Source organism: Pieris napi, chromosome 17, assembly GCF_905475465.1.
Source record: "Pieris napi chromosome 17, ilPieNapi1.2, whole genome shotgun sequence".
Classification (NCBI taxonomy): Eukaryota; Metazoa; Arthropoda; class Insecta; order Lepidoptera; family Pieridae; genus Pieris; species Pieris napi.
The window spans coordinates 10,243,904-10,263,495 of record NC_062250.1 but is presented as its reverse complement, the minus strand read 5'-3'; the positions used below and the strand labels follow the sequence as shown (position 1 = coordinate 10,263,495).

At 34.3% G+C, this 19,592-nt stretch overlaps 1 protein-coding gene across 10 annotated transcripts in view; it reads right to left on the bottom strand.

Moving 5' to 3' along the window:
- LOC125058079 (WASH complex subunit 1-like) overlaps window positions 1–19,221 on the bottom strand; it is a 46,575-nt gene extending 27,354 nt beyond the window's left edge. For 2 of the 10 annotated variants that reach the window (XM_047662108.1, XM_047662116.1), the window contains exons 1-3: window positions 14,435–14,920; window positions 14,071–14,364; window positions 12,486–12,802 (exon numbers count right to left, since the gene is read on the bottom strand). In XM_047662108.1, coding sequence (XP_047518064.1) covers window positions 12,486–12,802; window positions 14,071–14,364; window positions 14,435–14,809 — 986 coding nt within the window. In that variant the 5' untranslated portion in view covers window positions 14,810–14,920. The other 8 variants (XM_047662111.1, XM_047662113.1, XM_047662115.1 and 5 more) reach the window with 8 other exon arrangements.
- Between the last annotated feature and the right edge of the window lie 371 nt (window positions 19,222–19,592).

The following is a 19,592-nucleotide window of genomic DNA, read 5'->3' as shown; positions in this document are numbered from 1 at the left end:
GTGAAGCAGTCATTTTATGATTTGGCATTCTAATAAACAATAAACTACAAGCTCCCACCTTTTCAGAATGCCAAATCATAAAATGACTGCTTCACGACTGATTTGAGAACGACCGCCGATGCGAAAACCGCTGTGTGAGTTCGAAAAGTGAGTTACAGAATCGCAGGGCTGAGGCAGCAGCGATCGGCGAGCCGTAAGCGCGGTGTTGTAGAGGAGTTGTCGTATAGGAGCTACTGATACGCTTTGGTTACGTGTATACGTTAGGTTGACGCCTGGTTGACGGCAATATGGTGACTATCCCTTTTCGAGTTGATATGTGTGCTGTGACCTTAAGGTAGTTTTTTTTATATTTCAAAGCATCTCTGAGCCAGGAACATGGATCCTTGGAACATTTCCTAATTTCGCTTGAGCTTCCCGTGTAATAAAAATGACGCGATAGAAACAGCAAATTTATTCGTGAAAATATTTTGGTGACGGCAAAATACAAAGCGTTATAAATATCGACATTGACTCGACCTTGTGCATAATTAAACCCACATTATAATTGAACGAGACAATGTTTCATAAAAAGTACAACAATAGAATTATTAAAGGACACTCAATCATGACCACGTGACCGGCGCCTATCAATTCGCATGACCAAATGACTTGTTTAAGTTTCCTTTAGAATATTTTACTTTTTTTAGTTTAAACTAAAAAATGTTTATTAATAAACAATAACATGAATAAACACCTAATGACAAACAACTTAACCTATTTCTTAATGACACTGGAAGAAACTAGCGGTTAAGATACAGGCTAGGTCTAGTTTAAACGCTAGTGCTCATAGAAGTATATTATAAAGAATGTTAACCATAATGAATATTGTATCGCAACGATTCGCAGCATAGTGTATGTTTACGATCATTTAAATGTTAGTACAAAATATAATGTTTTTGAGTCAAATAAAGTAATTTATTTTTATTTATTTTATGTAGCAAAAGGACAGGAGGCTCACATGATGTTAAGTGATACCGCAACCCATGGTCACTCGCACTGCCAGAAGGCTCGCAAGGGTGCTGCCGTCCTTTTAAGAATTGGTACGCTATTTTCTTGAAGGACCCTAAGTCGAATTGGTTCGGAAAGACTTCAGTGGGCAGCTGGTTCGACAGGATATCACATTAAGTCAGGAAACTTTGAGAGAATAGTTACAAACTTAACAACAAACGTAACATGAGAACTTAAAAAGGCGCGGTGCTAACCAGCTCCATGCAACTTCCTCACAATCGAGTAGCCGGCAATATCGCAGCACACAACTTACAAGGGGAATTGAAGAAGTCGCATAGGTCAAACATCCGCGAATAAAATAAAAAATAAAACAGTGGCGCTACAACCTCTGTAGGTCTTGGTCTCAGATATCTGAATCTGTTTCATGATCATTTTTAAATCTAATAGGCAAGTAGGTGATCAGCCTCCAGTGCCTCACACACGCCGTCGACTTTTTGTGTCTAAGACATGTCGGTTTCATCACGATGTTTTCCTTCACCCTTAGCCAAATGTTAAATGCGCACATAGAAAGAAAGTCCATTGGTGCACAACCGGGATCGCACCTACGACCTCAGGTATGAGAATCGCACGCTGAAGCCACTAGGCCAACATCGCTCTAAACATCCGCGAATAAAGAAAATAATGGTAATAGCAAATAATTAAAACCGCAAGGTATCAAAAATGATATTCAACATCGGTGCTTATCATTTAATATTCATACAAAAAGATAGCAATCACAAATTCCTATATTTATCAACTAGTAAAAAAATTACATACATATACAAACATATAACCTTTTAATAATTGTTGAATCATCTATTCATAAGAAATACTCCGTCTACGATAAGATTAACACGAGTTGTAAACAGTTGATCAAAACATTTATTCGAATCCATTAATAATTTATTCGTTGGACCTTCCTTATAGTTCAAGATTATTTTTATTCAATATTCTAGCATTATAGTGGCTGATAACGGGTTTTTAGATTAAAATAGATAATTTTACTGAAGATTTTTGATAAGTATCTGTTTTTAGTATATGTTGTAATCTCTAAATACTATACATGGGCGCATTTGTATGAACGCGATAAACTGAAAACCAAACATTTATAAATAAAATATATTGTGATTCCGGAATAAATATAGTTATCAATTTACGTTTTATGTAATTTTACTGAATTAACGATTATTATAGAACAATCCTGGGAATATCCTTATATAGGATATATTGGAAAATATTAGTGAAGAATTTGGAGGAGGCCATCAATCCATCAGAAGTCGTGTTCTAATATTTAATATAATAACATAAACTTAATGTTATCTTTATTATAGTACTCGAGTACTTTAATTTATTATTGTTATATTTATATACTAGCTGACCTGGCTAACTTCGTTCCGCCCTACAACCTTATAATATAGTTGTTACTTTAATTTACCTTATTTTAGGATTTCATTAATGTTAAGTATTACATTAATACAACTCTTTTGCAAATACAGAAATGTTTTATTGCTTGCCATTGCGAAAGAAGAATGGCAGTTTTACACATTAGGCATCTTCTCTCTAGCGTCAATATGGCGATACTGCATGTTAAGCACTTTCTGATATGCAACATCTTTTGATCAGGATCAAAGCATGGTTATGCATCTCCTTATTCACCTCAAGATCGGAATTTCTTGAACTGACACGAATTCGACGTAAAATGATGCGAAGTTTTGTCAAGAGATGGCACCATATGGTTTTTGCAATCGTAAAATTAATTTATTTATTTATTGTTATTCGATAACTTATCCGATATTGTATTGCTTATTCTGCTATTCGGGACGGAAAAAAATCCAACAAATCAAAAACCATGGTAATCGGTCCAGCCGTTCTCGAGTTATAAGTGTTGTAACAAACACGACTTTCTTTTATATGTATAGATAATTCTCGTGTCACAATGTTCGTTCCCATACTCCTCCGAAACGGCTCGATCGATTCCTATGAAATTTTTATGCATATTCAGTTAGTATGAGAATCGGCTACTATCTATATTTCAAACCCCTAAGAGATCCACCCCAAAAGTAGATAGTTATTTTTATTGCACTAAAACAATGTTTCTTAGAAATAATTTAGATGGCAAAAAAAAATTGTCTGGTCGGCTAGTATTAATGTATAATAATAATGATATATGTTGCTAATATAATTTTTAAGTTATAGAAAATGTCACAAAAAATTACACGAAATTCACCTAATCTAGTAACTAAAGAGATAAAAACTTTTAGCCGATTAATGTGTATGACTCGGACACAAGCAATGAACAAATATGGTCACGTAGACCGAGCTGCAGAGGCATAACTTATTAAGAATTCGCACCGTAGAACAAAACAATAGGAAATAAAAAGATGTCACGTCTATTCTGTTCTATTCTCAGGAATTTTGGGTTAAATAACCGTCACGTATCAATAATGTTTGAACAGTTATCAGAACTACACACTCGCGATAGGTGACGTCAAAGAATCACTCCTTGAAAGGCCGTCATTACTCAAGTACAAAGATAATCTAAAGAAATTTCTGTAAATTTCTTAGTATTAATTTAAGTTAAGGGTACATTAAATATTTGTGTCGATTCTAACTTTTTACTAAAACTGAAATTCACAAAATTTACTTGATTTCTCAAGTACCGTATTCTTTTGTTTAACTTATAATTTTAGTGGCAAATGCTAACCCCGCGAAGTTCGATTCTCCTTAATGTGATTTTTTAGGTTTTTCTGTGAATTTTTCACTATATAAACCTCAAAGTTAAAGTCATAAGATTTTAACTAAGAAATAAAAAGTAGGGTTTGATCGTAGAGGTGAAAATTAAGGATTGTATGTATTTTTGTATGCTGTATCATAAAAATTAAAAATCAAAAATATAAAAACAAAAAATTGTAACTAAAAAATAAAAAATTTGGGACCACCCTTAACGTTTAGGGGTTTGAAAGATATCTAGATAGTAGCCGATTTTCAAACTTACTGAATATGCATAAAAAAATTCATAAGAGTCGGTTGAGCCATTTCGGAGGAGTATGGGAACAAATATATATAATAATAAATGCAATATTTGATTACGTACGTAGTTGTAAAGATAGGACTATCTAGTGACAGGTTAGAGGTGAAATGCGATAAGATTAAGTTCGTACGAGACGTATCTACCAGTGCAGGAGGTTTCGTTCCCGTTCCAATGTACCGAATATACCCTTCGATAAAGGTTTATTCAAGGCCTGCATTTTATCTTTTGATTTGCGGCCAAATCACGTGATTTTTATAAATTTACCAGGAAACCTTTTGCCATTCATTAATCTTTTCTATGTATATTTTAATACGCTTCTCAAATAGGTCTCTATAGTCGAGAAAAACATTAAGCTGCGAATAAACGGGGAATGGGAACGTGTTGAAGCTGTACAGTGCCAGTCGAATACACAGCAAAGTGATGTTTCCGGCAGCGGTGAGCGGTCCAGCCCTGCGATTCTGTAACTCACTTCACGAACTCACACAGCGGTTTTCGCATCGGCGGTCGCTCTCAAATCAGTCGTGAAGCAGTCATTTTATGATTTGGCATTTTGAAAAGGTGGGAGCTTGTAGTTTATTGTTTATTAGAATGCCAAATCATAAAATGACTGCTTCAGGACTGATTTGAGAGCGACCGCCGATGCAAAAACCGCTGTGTGAGTTCGTGAAGTAAGTTACAGAATCGCAGGGCAGAACGTACAATCTCATAATCTTTCCTAGTAAGTATGTGCTTACGTTTGCGTTATTTGATTTAAACTAAATCCCTACGAAATTCTAGATTCATTAACGATTAGAATGAAGTACTATCGCAGGCTATAATTTATGTCCAAAAATTTAAAAAATCAACATCCAACCGCTAGAATAATAAACACCTATTACCATATGATATCTATCTATCTATCTATATATATAAAAATGAATTGCTGTTCGTTAGTCTCGCTAAACCTCGAAAACGGCTGGACCGGTTTGGTTAATTTTGGTCTTGAATTATTTGTGGAAGTCTAGAGAAGTTTTAAACAGTGGAAAATATAAATAATAAGTAAAGAAAAATAAGCTATTACGTGTTACGTTTTGACATATATGTAAGTGATAGGAAGTTCACGAGTGCATCTATTATTAATAATATTAGTATAATCAAAGATAAATATGCAAAAATCAATCAACAAATCAATAAGTTGTCAAATCAGTTTTAAATTTAAAAATAATATCCGACTCCACTTCAGATTTACAATTCTACGAATCGCACAAGGCTAGCCACGACTAATTGCGACCAACAGAACATTCAACTTGTAGTGATGAAAGTATATTTATGAATATAATTTTACAATAAATTAACACATCTGTAAAGGAACACCGCAATAGCGAGGTGCATTGTTACTTGTTATATATTTCAGAGACCTTACTTTTTTTTTCGCTAATGGCGCACGCTCATAGTCTTTCGCCCATACCGCCTAGTCTTTTGTAGACCTTACCGTTAAGAACATTCTAATTTCAAAGTATTTATCTGTCACCTTTCATCACAGCGTAAACACGGAAGGAGACTATAGAAATAATATTTTAACACTGCAGTTAGTGGTTTGTTTTTTTATAAAGAGGGTAACACTAGCTTATGTTATATAGTAATTTAAAAAATCAATAATAATCCGTACTCGCAACTCATAGGTCACGTGACCAATTTCATACAATCTCGATTTGCATGAGTGGGGTACGTACACAGCAAGGAATCTTCTGGAACGGACTATCTTTTTCCACTGGTTTTTTCCGGCCCCTCTCTTATATAACAGTGTATAGTTTAAAGGACGATGAGTCTCAATTGATCGGTCCATCTGGTTGGTCAACGGCCACGTGATCTTTTGCCTTCTGTGTAACCAATCATGATCAGTTTTTCCAAATACTCATCCCGTCCGCGCATTGTATGGTGTTGTAAAATTAAATACGGCAGACATTTAATTTATAGCCCTTACATAATTAAATAAAGTGCCCCGGCCGCGTTGTTTGAACACGATAAAATCAACTACCGAACTGATTTCACCCATAGAATTATCCCACTGGTAAATGATTCATAATAAGTTTATGTAAATTTAGCAAAAATATTTTTCTTTTGTGTCCGAAAAATAGCATAAATGAAATCTTATCTTCAAATGCGTCATCGCAATATTTACACTCGTGTTCGTAGTAATTCGTGTTTTGTTTTCAAAACTACAATTCAATGCTCGGAAATCGGAGTTTGTAAATTTTCCTACTGTTACAAGAAACATTTAGCAATTACATACAAATATTAATGTTAAGTATAACATCAATTACCTAAGTGACATGTATTCATAGGAATTTGACCGCCTTCGTGACTAAGTTGGAACTTGTGTAACCCGATTTAAAATTAAAAAAAAATATTTAAAAAAAAATGTAATTATGGAATATAAGATATCAGTATAATTACCGCTGAATTTCTTTTTTTTTAAAATAAAACCGCCCATGAAGATACTTAGAATATCTAAACACAAATGTGTGTCTTGCATGGGCAATGGACTAATACAGCGCGCTACCAACTTCCAAAGAACCTTTTTTTTTTTTTTTGATATCCGAGGTGGAAATGCTTCCAAAGAACCTAAGAATAAGAAGAACACAAAGATATTTATAAAAGCTATGAAGAATATGCTATGAATAGGCTATGGTATAATCCATCAGCGATATACATATATTCTTTTGTTTTTCATCAACAAAATAATTTCCCAGTTTATTCATATTTAGCCTTATAACCTTGAGGGTATTTATCAAACAAATTGTATAATTATCTTCATGTGCTTTCCAATTAAAATACGTATTAGAATTGTTTTTAAAATACGAATAACATCTCATTTTAGTTATTAAACAACATTTCGAGAACATAACATTCCCTTTGGGCATGACTAACAAAATAGAAATATTCATTTAATAAGCTCATTGTTAAAATAAATTGTACGAAAACACAAGCTATGTGCTGCCTCAGTGTTCAAATATGTTTTTCCTAACAAGACAATATTATATTTCGTCGTAATTAGAGGACCTACGACGGATAAAGGAATTGAGACGCATGTTTTTGTTCTCCTACGACTTCGATCTTAAACAATGTTGTATATAAGACCATTATTGTTTTGTTTTTCTTTCCTTTTCTAAGACGTTACATTTGTTTGGCTACCCATATTATTATTATTATGTATATTAACACACTGGCAGCTTTTAATAAGCTGATGCGCGTGTATTTTGAGATTTGGAGAAATTATCCAATCTATTTTTAAAGGTGTTCAACGATGGTGCACTGATTATACTTTCCGGAAGCCTATTCCAGTCGGCCACTACTCGGTTTGGGAGAAAGTTCTTTAGGAAATTTGTGTTATGTTGAGTGATCTTAAGTTTTAAGGAACTACCCCTCAAATGTGTATTTTCACTTAAAATAAAGAGCTTCTCAGTTCCTGGAACATTATAGTGGCCAGTGAGGATTTAATAGGTTTCAATGAGATTTCCTCGTAATCTCCTACTTCCTAAATCAGTAAGGTCAAGTGCTTTCAGACGCTCATTATAACATTTCTTCCTCATATAAGAATGTACTTTTTGTTACCACTCATGACTGCTGTGAAATGGAAGCTTGGTAATCTATATCACAGATTCTTACCTAGTTTGGAAACCAGTCTCCCAATACCTTAACTCTAATCTCATTATATTAGGTCTTGGACGTTTTAGGAAACTACCTACGCGGTGTCCATCTTTTTTATTTGTAGTCGCTTTATATAAGGTATATATATCTTTCAATATATCATCTCTCTATGCAATCCGGTATTGATTAGCTATTAGGTTACCAAAGAACTTTTATAAAATAAAAATTCTCTATAACTTTAAAACGCTTGCGTTTCAAAGGGTTCCTTGAAACGAGTTATATTGCAGTTCTTTGAAAACTTAAAGCTAGCATAGATACCTAACAACGTTACGCTTATAACTTGTTACACTTTGACGCTCGAAAATTTCGACTACCTTTACCAAGTTTTATACGGAAACTAGCTGACCCGGCAAACGTTGTTTAGCCATGTACCTAAGTATATTATTTCTATGAAATATTTTTTAGTTCAATAAAAATAACTATCTACTATAATAAAAAATAGGGATTAATCGTAGAGGGGTAAAAATTTAGGGTTGTATGTATTTTTTGATGGCATATTATATGTTAGGGGTAGACAACTCTTATCACTTAGGAGTATGAGAAATAGGGGTATAATACTATCCATTTTTTAAGTAAGCTTAATATGCATATAAAATTTGATAAAAATCGGTTGAGCCGTTACGGAGGAGTATGGTAACTAACATTGTGACACGAGAATTTTATAGATAAGATAAAGACAGAAGCCAGGCTTGAGAGTGCGACCCGAAATCCCTGAGGTCGTCGGTTCAAACCCAAGCTGTGCACCAATGGTTCTGTCTGTGAGAGAAACGGACAATCTTTCGTACGGTGGAGGAAAACCGGCATACCTAAGAGACAAAAGCAAACAGCACAGGAACAGACACGTCAGGAAACAGATACAGAAATCTGAGTCCAAAAAGTTCGTAGTAGCCACTGGGTTTTCTTAAACAAAAAGTATTAAAACATCGCCAGCAAATAAAACATTTCCGTAAAATCACCAAGACATTACTGGATAATAAACGACGGTACGTGCCTCGAAAACGCACCGAATGGCATATTTATTCAACATTTAGCCTATTTTATATTCCTCAGGCTAACCTAGGGTCAAGTGACCCATAACTCTAATCCCGCTAGCGTACATTCGATTTACATTTTTCCTCGAAACACCTTTCTAAAACGTCTTCTAACGATGCCACTTACGATTCACGTAATGCAACATCTATAGAAGCCGGTTTACAAAATATATGGACGTTACAAGAATCGGAATAGCTCGGAGAAGCTGAATCTAAAATTCATCGCAAGTCGACAATTTACGGAAACGACGCACTGCGCATTAAGTTGGAAAACTCTTGAAGAAGCTGAGATATCGTTCTTGGGAAAGATAAATCCCCAGACATTGACAGAAAATTCCTATTTATAATAAAATAAATATTTACACTTCGTTACCTTTTACAAAATAAAACATATAGAAAAACCAGGTTACATAAGTTACGCAACGGACGGCCTTATTGCTAACAAGCGATTCCTTTCAGACAACCCTAATAAGGCACAATAAAAAAAGAAACACCTACAGCGGGTAAAGTACAAGAAGTGCATAAATAATTAACAAAAAAAAACTCATAATAACATAACACTACCTATAACTAAAGTAAAATCTAAACTTAATTAATATAGTATATAAGTAGTAGCTACGAGGCAGGAGAAAAATGATCAAAAAGAAGATTTTTAATAAAATTTAAAGACTGAGCTCGTCTGATATCAATAGGTAAGGAATTCCATAGCAGGATACTTTGCACAGTAAAGGAGGAGTAAAGAATTCAGTTTTATGAGTAGGAGTTTCAAGAATTAGATTGTCTAGGGAACACAAATCAAAACCACCGCCAGAGAGGGACATAAAATTTTGCTTAAGTGTAAGAGGAATAAAAAGGTCTTGGATCAGTCGAAAGTTATTCTTGCACGTGTATGCTGTATCATTAAGCTGTATAGTCAATTGAAAGGGGTTATGTTCTTGTAGAACCAGGTACAAAGGGCTTTCATGATGAAAACAATAGAATAATTCAGCGGATTGCTTTTGTTTTTATACTCCTAGAAGCCAAGAACTGAATGGACAAAGTCCAATGGAGATATTGAGGCTTATTAAACAAGTGAAATTCGTATTTCTTGCCTTAGAAATTTCACCCTTGTGGTCGTATCCAATGTCTAACAAATATGGCCGAGAAGCCATTAAGATTAGCTTTTAACAACCGTGCGATAAAAAGTGATTAATGATAAGCTTTCGGTAAATACTTTTCGGAACATATGTTAGGGTCACGGAGGTAAAAAAACGGTGCGTTCTGACAATACGATCGAATTTAAGTTTGAAATAATATATCTTCATCAGCTCGACATTGTGCTTTCCAAAAGCACAACAAAACTAAATAACATATACAATTTGAAGACTTAAAAAATCGAGGATTTTTTTAAATAATACTATCATTCTATTAAATCTGATCATGTTATCTAGGAAGTTACAATACATGATTCAGGCGTCATTAAATAATGGGAGGAGATTATTTAAAAACGAAATCTAAGGAATTGAGATCCTATTATTACAGACTTCCATGCCACCTTTTATAAAATAAAATATGTTTATTATGGAATATAATATACAGGTATCACGTATTTCACGTCATTAAATTTGAATAGGTAGGCATTCCTACTCACCGGCAAAGAAGACAGAGGGTGGATGCCGAGACAAAAAGCCGGCGTAAACAAAACTCTCGGTACTCTTTTAAAATAGCAAATCATCAAACACTTATTTTAAAACAAATATCGCAAATTAATTAGAAGTAGCCTGTCTAGCACTAGTCCCAGGCCCTTCTATCAACTAGATAATCGTTAACTTTATAGTAAGCCATTTTACACAGCTTTTCTTTAATACATTTATATAGTCATTCTTTATATGAATAACACATCTAAGAGCCTATCACTCACGCGACGCACATCTATGGCCGAGAATCTAAGCAGCAGGGAAGTATCTTCTCTCCTTTCCTAAAAAAAGCACTTAATTTACTTAAACAAGGTCTGGTGGGATCGGTGTCTCCCGTTGAGTCCGGGTCGCCCGGGCTCTAATTAAAGTCAGTTAATAAGCATTATATACGGGCATTTCAATAATATTAGATATCATAATGGACAATAACTTGTCACCTTATATGGGCCTAACAAGGTTCACGCTATGAATTATACAGAAGATGACATTAAAATTCAGATCTTATATCGTCGAATCGGTAAAAGTGAGAAAATGTGTCGTATGTGTTTAAGTTTTCTCAATAAAAGCTCCATCATTTATGAATAGATGTTATTAAAGTAGCATTCTTTAAAATAAATTTATTTTTCGTTTTTCTTCTACTCAATAAGGCGCCGCTCTTTCGCGCAGTTTTAATAATGTTGCATTGTGACCTAAATATCTTGCTGGCACATAATTTAATAGAAAGCACTTATAACTTAAGCGTGAACTAACGCTTTTTTTGCATAGAAAGTGCTTTTTAAATTTCCGTAATCATTCTACAAGCAACATACCGTCACTGTAGAATGATAACCTCGTATGTCAAAAAAACCCTTTTATTTTTAATTCTTAGACTCTTATGTCATTTAACTGGTATAATCAAGGACTTATTTATGTTATTAATAAATAAGTCGTTTTTACCATCTAAATTCTAAAGCAATGGAGAAAAACACATATGTAATAATATTTTAACGAACATTGATAAGATGAAACATTTTTTTCGTTTCCTGTAATGTTTCGTTCTCTGGACATACGAGGTTATCATACTACAGCGACGATATGATCAGCCTTGTGAGACCTCGATATTAGGCACAAAGACTTGTTGGTCCTCATTATATTTCCTTTAACCATACCAGCAAGTGTTAACTACGCGTTACAGAATTATCTCTGCACCAAAGGAGCACAACCACGATTCGAACGCACGGCATTAAGTTTAAGAAAACAATTCGCGACTCACTATGAAGCCTCAAATAAATACAATTATAATAAACCTAAGCTATTATGTAATGTGGTAAATAAGGAAACTAGCTTTTAACTAAGTGAATGATGTAATTTTTACATTGCCAAGGGCTCGCTTAGTAAACGATAATGTTAATGACATATTGTTAGTAATTACTTTTTATTGGAATTACGTCAACAAAAAAATTACTAGTTTAAACTAAAATTGGAAGTGTATTAATTTGATTTTTTGTAAAACTTACGTTCACCGTAATTTTAATGTATTTTAGAATATATAGCTTGTAACTGTAGAAAATGCATTATATATGGTGTGGTGTACTTTAATAAATAAATAAACACTTAGAATGTTTCGTATTATTAATTACTTCGAATTTAGAAAATTGCTATTATATATAGTATGAAGTACAGTATACAGTAGTACCAACAGTAGTATATTTTTAGTATAAGTATGTACGAAGCTACAAAAAGAGTCGGTTTTTAAACCTACTGCCGGATTTTTATATGTATGTTTAGAGGACTAAACTAGTAATACAATGGATACATAGGTCGTTAACCAGTATAACAAACCATGCATAGTAACATAATTAAATTTAACCTGCAGAAGACTATCAAATGCAAGTAAGGGCGTTGCCCTTATTCACTGCGCAAATTTGTAATGCGTAAAACATCTAGGAAAAAAGAATTCATCATCTAATTTTGATCTTTGGAAATTCCAAAAACTTGCTGTGTCGATTTAAGATTATCCAAAATAAAAATAAGACTTAAACTAGCACTTACCGGGTTTTAACAGGTGTTACGAAGTCCATCGGTGGAGGGGGCGGCGGAGGCGGGATCGAAGCTGGCATCGGAGGGGCAGGTGGTGCATCAGGTACATCTGGCACTTTACCCACTACATCTTCCACCACTTCGGGCATATCTGGCTTAACATCCGGCAGTACTGAGACATCGGGGAGTTCTGGTAATGGCACTGTGGGTGCTACAGGCGATGCTACAGCGGATGGGGCGATGGAACCGTCATCGGTGAATGAATATTGGATATCGCCAGCCACTCCTGGTAGATGAGGGAGGTCGAGTGGCATGTCCAGTTCCGGTACCTGTAGAAAAGTGTTCTCTTTACACTAAGAAATTAAAAGGCCGTTTTCTCATATTGAGAGTAATAGATCCATTTCAAAATTATTACATTGGCCTCATTCTTCATCCGAGAAATAATAATATTCGTAAAATACTCCAAAAAACGATTTCTAATATTTCGTTCTCTTTGAACTTCTAAATACTTAATTGTGTTTCACAGAATCTATAATAGTATTTTTCGAAACCGAACATGGCAAATTTAGATTCAAATACGTTTTATTTATATCTTTGTATATATTGCATTATTTACATAAAATAACAACTATATGGTAAACACTAAACTGTTTTCTGTAGTTGCGTAATAAGAAAATTGTACAGTGAACTCCCCAGAGCCTGTACGACACACATGTTGACATTTAATTACGACTATTTGGTTATGGCAATTTCTCTTAACATCGAGAGTATGCTAAAAGGGTATCTTTATCAATAACATATGACGAATTTAATAAAACAAGCTTCGGTCTAGTATAGTCAGATGTGAATATAAATGATATTCAAAATATTATTCGGGCCGAATTGAATAAATAAAATCAGTCGGAATATGAATCATTGATTGGCAGACGAATATAATGTATTCCATATTGTATATTGATGGAATAAAAGGGATAGCGGGAAGTATTGGAAAATGGTGGCGATGGTGAGAGAGTGTGGAAGTGGAAGAATTTGGAGGAACCCTTCACTATTTCGGAGATCGTGTACAAATGTTAAACTAAGTGACATGGACTTAATGTAATCTTGATTATGTAGTACTAGAACACAGGCAATATTTTTTTTAAATATGAAATTTTGAACGAAAATTGTCTTGCCATCTCGTAGCGTAAGAGTAAAAAAAAGTAGTAACGTTTGCACAGATATATAGTCACGTTCTTTACCCATTTTATATTTCTTACATATATAAACGCTATGCGTCATACTCATTTCGTTATTTCTCCTGCGATCACTATCGTAACATAATGAAAAAAATCATATAAGGCAAATCAGCGAAACAAACGTTTATTGAAATGGTCAATCAAAAATTTATCAAATTTAGTTTAATTAAAAATTTCCTAACGTATATTAAGATTTGTCTAGTTTTAAAACAGGTTTTATTTTCACCATCTTAACTACTTGATTTTAATGGACTTTTATGCAGTGTTATTGTGTATATTAACGTAATATTAGTTTATTTTGGTACAAAGACTCGCGAAAACTCGATGGCGTTTAATTATTTTATATCAAAAATGTTACATACCATTCCCATACCCGGTGCGTACATATACTCGTCAATTTCTCTCGCCAGTACATTGCCTTTCATGATAGATGGGGGTGCTTCATCCAAAACAGTCTTTTTCACATCGGTGACTGCTCTCGGAACATAGGCCTGTTGTTTGCTGGGCAGACCGATGTATGGACTTTCATCTGTATTGAAAATCAGTAATTCACCCACAGAAGACACTTTCTCAATCACCGTTTTTAACTGGTTTTCCTGTTTATGTCTTGTGCTTTTCGGTTCCGCCACTTTTACGTGGAAGAAATGAAGCTTTTCCTATAAAGAGACGAGTTATTAGTCGAGATAAGCAATGAATAAAACACCACAGTTTAGAGCCACGCCATACCTGTATTCCTTTTTCATTAGTCGGTCTCTTCGATTTGCCGCTAAGCGTAACCTTTTTAGGTTCATAATGGTATGTGTTTTTGTCGAAGATGGATTGATAATGTTCATGTACAATCGATGCAGGATATTTAGCACTAGAGAACACTTTTATAGCCTTTTGCATTCCAGCAAGTTTATCCACTTTTGTTTTAGACGTATCAATTCTGGTTTGAAGTTCCATTGTTTTGTTCATATTCTTATTAATTTTTGTAGATATTCGTGTAAACACGTCATCGACTATTCCGTTAAGATTATCTAAAGCATCGGCAATCTGAAGAATTGTCTCTTCAACGCTCAGATCGTTTGGTATTAAATTAATATTGTAGGTACCCTCCATATCAACTTATTTAAGATTAGATACAAATCTTCTGAAACAATACAAAAACTTTCACAAACGTTGCAATTTCACGAAATTTACTACACGGGTTTGTAAATTTGAGACATTATGTCTTACCTATAGTGTTTTATTTAATGACCTAAAATAAATTAATAAGGCACGAGTATTATCACTATAAAAAATATTATCTTCGTCGTATTAAATTATAATGTCCACTTTTTAAGCTACATATATGTACATACTACAAATCACTACATACGTTTATCAGTACTGTGTCACAAACGTTGACGTAAATTAATTTTTTGAGATATTTCTTGTAGGCGAGTCGGTGAGCAATGAGTGTAGGTTATCATTGGCGGGATCTGTACTCCACGAAAACCGACAGTATGCATCGGGGGACATAGTTGGATCTAATATGGCAGAATCCTCCGGGAGTTGTCCAGCGGTCATCATATTGTTGAGGTGCTTGTTTATGACAACGTCACCCGGAGTTATATAACCACTTGACGCGGGCGGTTTTAATGGCACTGTATTACGTACTGACTTAAGACTAGGCAATGAATCCAATGACTGCAATTGAATATAACTACTATCTGTGCTAGGCTTGACTGAAGGTGGCAAGGTAGGCAAAGTTGGCAAGCTTTCTGGCCCCAAGTCTTTAGGGTTTCCTGACATTATCTTTGGAGAACTCATAATTGATTTGGCCTGGACTTCTTCAGGCATTACATAACCAGATGTTAGTACAGGATTTGGACGTGATGTGAACAAAGGTGGTGGCAAACCTGCCATGACATAGCTTGATGTTGTTGCTTGTGGGTATGTAGCTAATTGAGAGTTCTTTAGTGGGGCAGGCGCCGATTGTACGTAACCACTTGTAGCACTAACAACTGGTTGAACATAACCACTATTCGGGTTTTTCTTGAAAGTCTTATCACTGAAATAGGGTGAATTTTCTCTAGAACTTTCTGAGTCAACTTCAGATGACTCTTCTTGCACTATAGTATTTTCGTCGCCCTTATCAGTATCTGCTTCAATATGTAAAGATGACTCAGAACCATCATCTGATGTAGATATTTGTCTGTCAACAGGGCCTATAGAAGAATCTGAGAGTGCAGTACTATCTGTATGATCACTAGCAGCACAATTGTCATCTTTTTGTTTTATATCTGTGGTTGATACAGTGTTACTTTTGGTATTTGGTAATAGTAACATTTCATCTGATGAGGGTTTTTCATCTTTTGTAGATGGATTCCATTCAGGATAGGGAAACTTACTTCTGTCTTTTTCTGGTTCGCCTAAGCCATAAGGTAAAACTGGTTTGATATCCTCCATTTTCCTATACTTTTTGTAAAGTTTAATAGAGCCATATCCAAAACCAACTAGTGCAAAAACAACCATGAAAATTATAATCATAGTAAAACCATCTCTGCTTCTACATGCTACTGTAGTTGGTTCACTCCATGGCCCAAGATATTCATCACTATCCGGACTTAATCTTGGTATCAAAATAGCATCTCCTTTTACACCATGATATAAATCATTATCAAAATTCACTGCCCTAACTTGATAAGTTTCGGTAGAAACTCCTCCTTCACAATGTATAAATGTGTATAATAGATTAGTGGTGTTTATGATTTCAGGTAAGTTATAATCTTTAATAATTTTTATTTGATAACGATCTAATGTGCCTCCTGGTATTTCAGGAGGTTCCCATCTAAGTTTATCGGGATTATTTAGAATAGTTGTTGGTGCTTTTATCCTACTAGGAGGACCAATTGCAGTCCTCACATATAAACCTAGACTATGTTTAGAACATACATTAATTGGAATATTACATGCCTGCACGGTTAACGAATAATTGGTAAAAGCTTGTAGACCTGTTAAAGTCACAGTTCTTCTTGATTTATCTGTTTCTGACACTTTATCAACATAGATCTCCTTATTGAAGTTGTTTACTACATATTTTCCAATATTACCATTCCTCTGATATGGTGGATCCCAAGCTATCACCAATGAATTATTTGTAACATTTGAAATTACTAGATTCACAGGACTTGTAGGTGTATCTTCAGATGTAGTTACCTGTGCTGATGCATTTTCAACAGTTTTTTGTCCAAAAATTGTATTTATTGCAATAGAAAATTGATATGTTCTAAATGGTAATAATCCTTCTATTATTTTGTTAGTCTGTTTAGGATTGGAAATATATACATGTTTAGTTTCAAAAGATTTATCACAATTTGGACCGGTCCGCAAAGTTGGACAGTAGCTAATGTTATATCCAGTTATGATGCCCTCTTGTAAAACACATTCCATCTCCCATTTAAGGTTTACAAATGTCTTACCAGGGATGTCATATTTCAAGTGCATGTTAAAACGATACATAACAAAACCCTCTTTTGAAATATCACATTTAGCCCACACTATTCCACTTGTAGTAGTCCCATTGTTAGCTGATATAGCAAATTGATATCGGTGTTCTCTTGGAAGATCTATAGCAAAACGGCTTTTTGTGGGATCGAGAACAGTATAATTCATTTGGCCAATGCATATATTTGTACTGTTATGTTGACACCAAAACATAGTATAGTTATCAATTTCTTTACTTCCACCCCAAGCTAATTCATATGTTCCATTTTCATAAGCTAATTTTGTAAATGATGTCAAACCTAAAGACTTTATATTCTTTTCAGAAGGTATGTATAAGTAACTACTGTTTACTGATGAGCCTATTTGGTTAAAAGACCAAATTGTAACATCCATTGAACTTACAGAAGCGTTAAGCATCACATAACTTAAACTTTTATTTTTGTCAGGAAACAAAATCTGTGTTTTATTATCTTGTGACACTAATACTTTATATGTAAAATTTGCTCCAGCCTGTTCATAATCTTCTAATTGCTTCCAGTAAATATATATCATTCTATAATTTCCAACAAAAACAGATCTGTCAAATGCACCTGCACAAGTATCTGGAGGCCTTTGAGGAGTTTCACTATCTGTGTAGAATATTAAAAAGCTATTTTCAGACCAAAATTCTTTTGAATCTGGTGCTTTTTTTGATTTAATAGAAATCCTTACTTCATACTTCATATGGGCATATGGCAATGTTAGATTAAACTTATAAGTCTTATTCTTAAGAGGCAAGGATGATGCATTAACTTCGTGGAAAAAAGTAGTATTGTCTATTTTTTCTATTTGATATTCTATTTTATGAACTACTCCACAGTCTAAAAAGTCAACAATAGTATTTGGAACATTCCACTTTAGAAGGACACTATGTGTGCCAATCTTAACTGATTTTAAATTTGATGGGCGATCAGGTCTTACTATAGAATAATGGTCTATGCTGTAGTTCTGACTATTGCACCCAAAATAGTTACAAGTTTCCATTACAAAAAAAAATACTTTTTCTTGCTCCCTGTATCTGGGGAAACTATGAGAGTTCCATATACAATATCTGGTCTTTGAATTTTCTACCATTTGCACAGTACAAGGAGTTACAAAGTTTCCATTAGATTCAAATGTCAAATTATATCTTAAAGCACTCTCAGTATCAGCTTTTATCCATGAACAATTTAAGATTTCCAGATTGTTTGAAATACATTTAAAATCTGTTACATTCGGAGGAAGTGAGTCCACTAATACTCTGTTGATACAATTTTTTCCAGATTTAGTATTTTTACAATAGTAAGTATTTACTTGTTTTTCAGGTTTATCTATATATAGCCTAATAGTTGTACTGTTCACTATTTGAGATTCAAGCTGCTTGCCATAAAGTGAAAATTCAATATCTCTAGATGAATAGTTTTTCTCAGCAACACAAAATATTTCCAAGGGTTGACCATATAATACATTTATTGTGCCTGGTGGATATGTGCCAACAAAATGACATGACGAATATATGCTGGGAAGCCCTAATATTATAAAACACAAGGTCCATATCCGTAACTGTGATCCTCTCGTCGGTCTAAAACAACACTTTAATATCTTACGAAGTTCTATACACTCTGCCATAACTGATACGTGCTAAAAGTTTTCCATTTGCCACATTACGAACACTAGTCCTTGTTAAAACAAAATTACGAGAAACGATAAACACATTCCTTTTTTTATCGTGCAAGCTCAATGGCGCACTGCACTTGAAATGTTGACGCGAGACTGACTGACTGGCAAAGTGACGAGACACGGCCGTGGAGCCGAATATTTATCTCCTGTCATAGGTCATTTCGCTAAGTAACGTGAACATTTCATTAAACAACGCGAACAACTCTCGAGTTTTAATAAACTAAGGAAACTGAAATTTCGTGGCTAGCCTGCTAAGTACTTACTTATTTTAAATCAAAAGAAAACTGAAAAACTTTAAATCGTTTCTTAGTTTTCTGTAAACGTCAACTTCACTCGTTGTCAAATGTCAACTGTCAACAATTATTAAGATCTTAGAGTAAGTTCGTAGTAGACGTGAGTTCGTTTAGCCGCTTGAGATAGATATATTTGAATAAAATTATTTATGTCGTCGTATCAGCTTTTCAATTTTATATCTTTTTCTAGGTTGGCGATCATCATAGCTACTTTAATGTTGGATGCCGCGCTTCTAAACAATGACTTGGTGCTTTGACCAAACAATTGTCTTATATTTTTCAACCAAAGGGCGCTGCGGCTAGGTCTCCTTCTACTTGCCACTTTGCCTTGTATGATAAGTTGAAGGAGATCTTTTTTTTGGTGTTACGTAAGACGTGTTTGAAACACTCAAGTTTGCTTTTCCTTTCTTCTGCATTCTTTC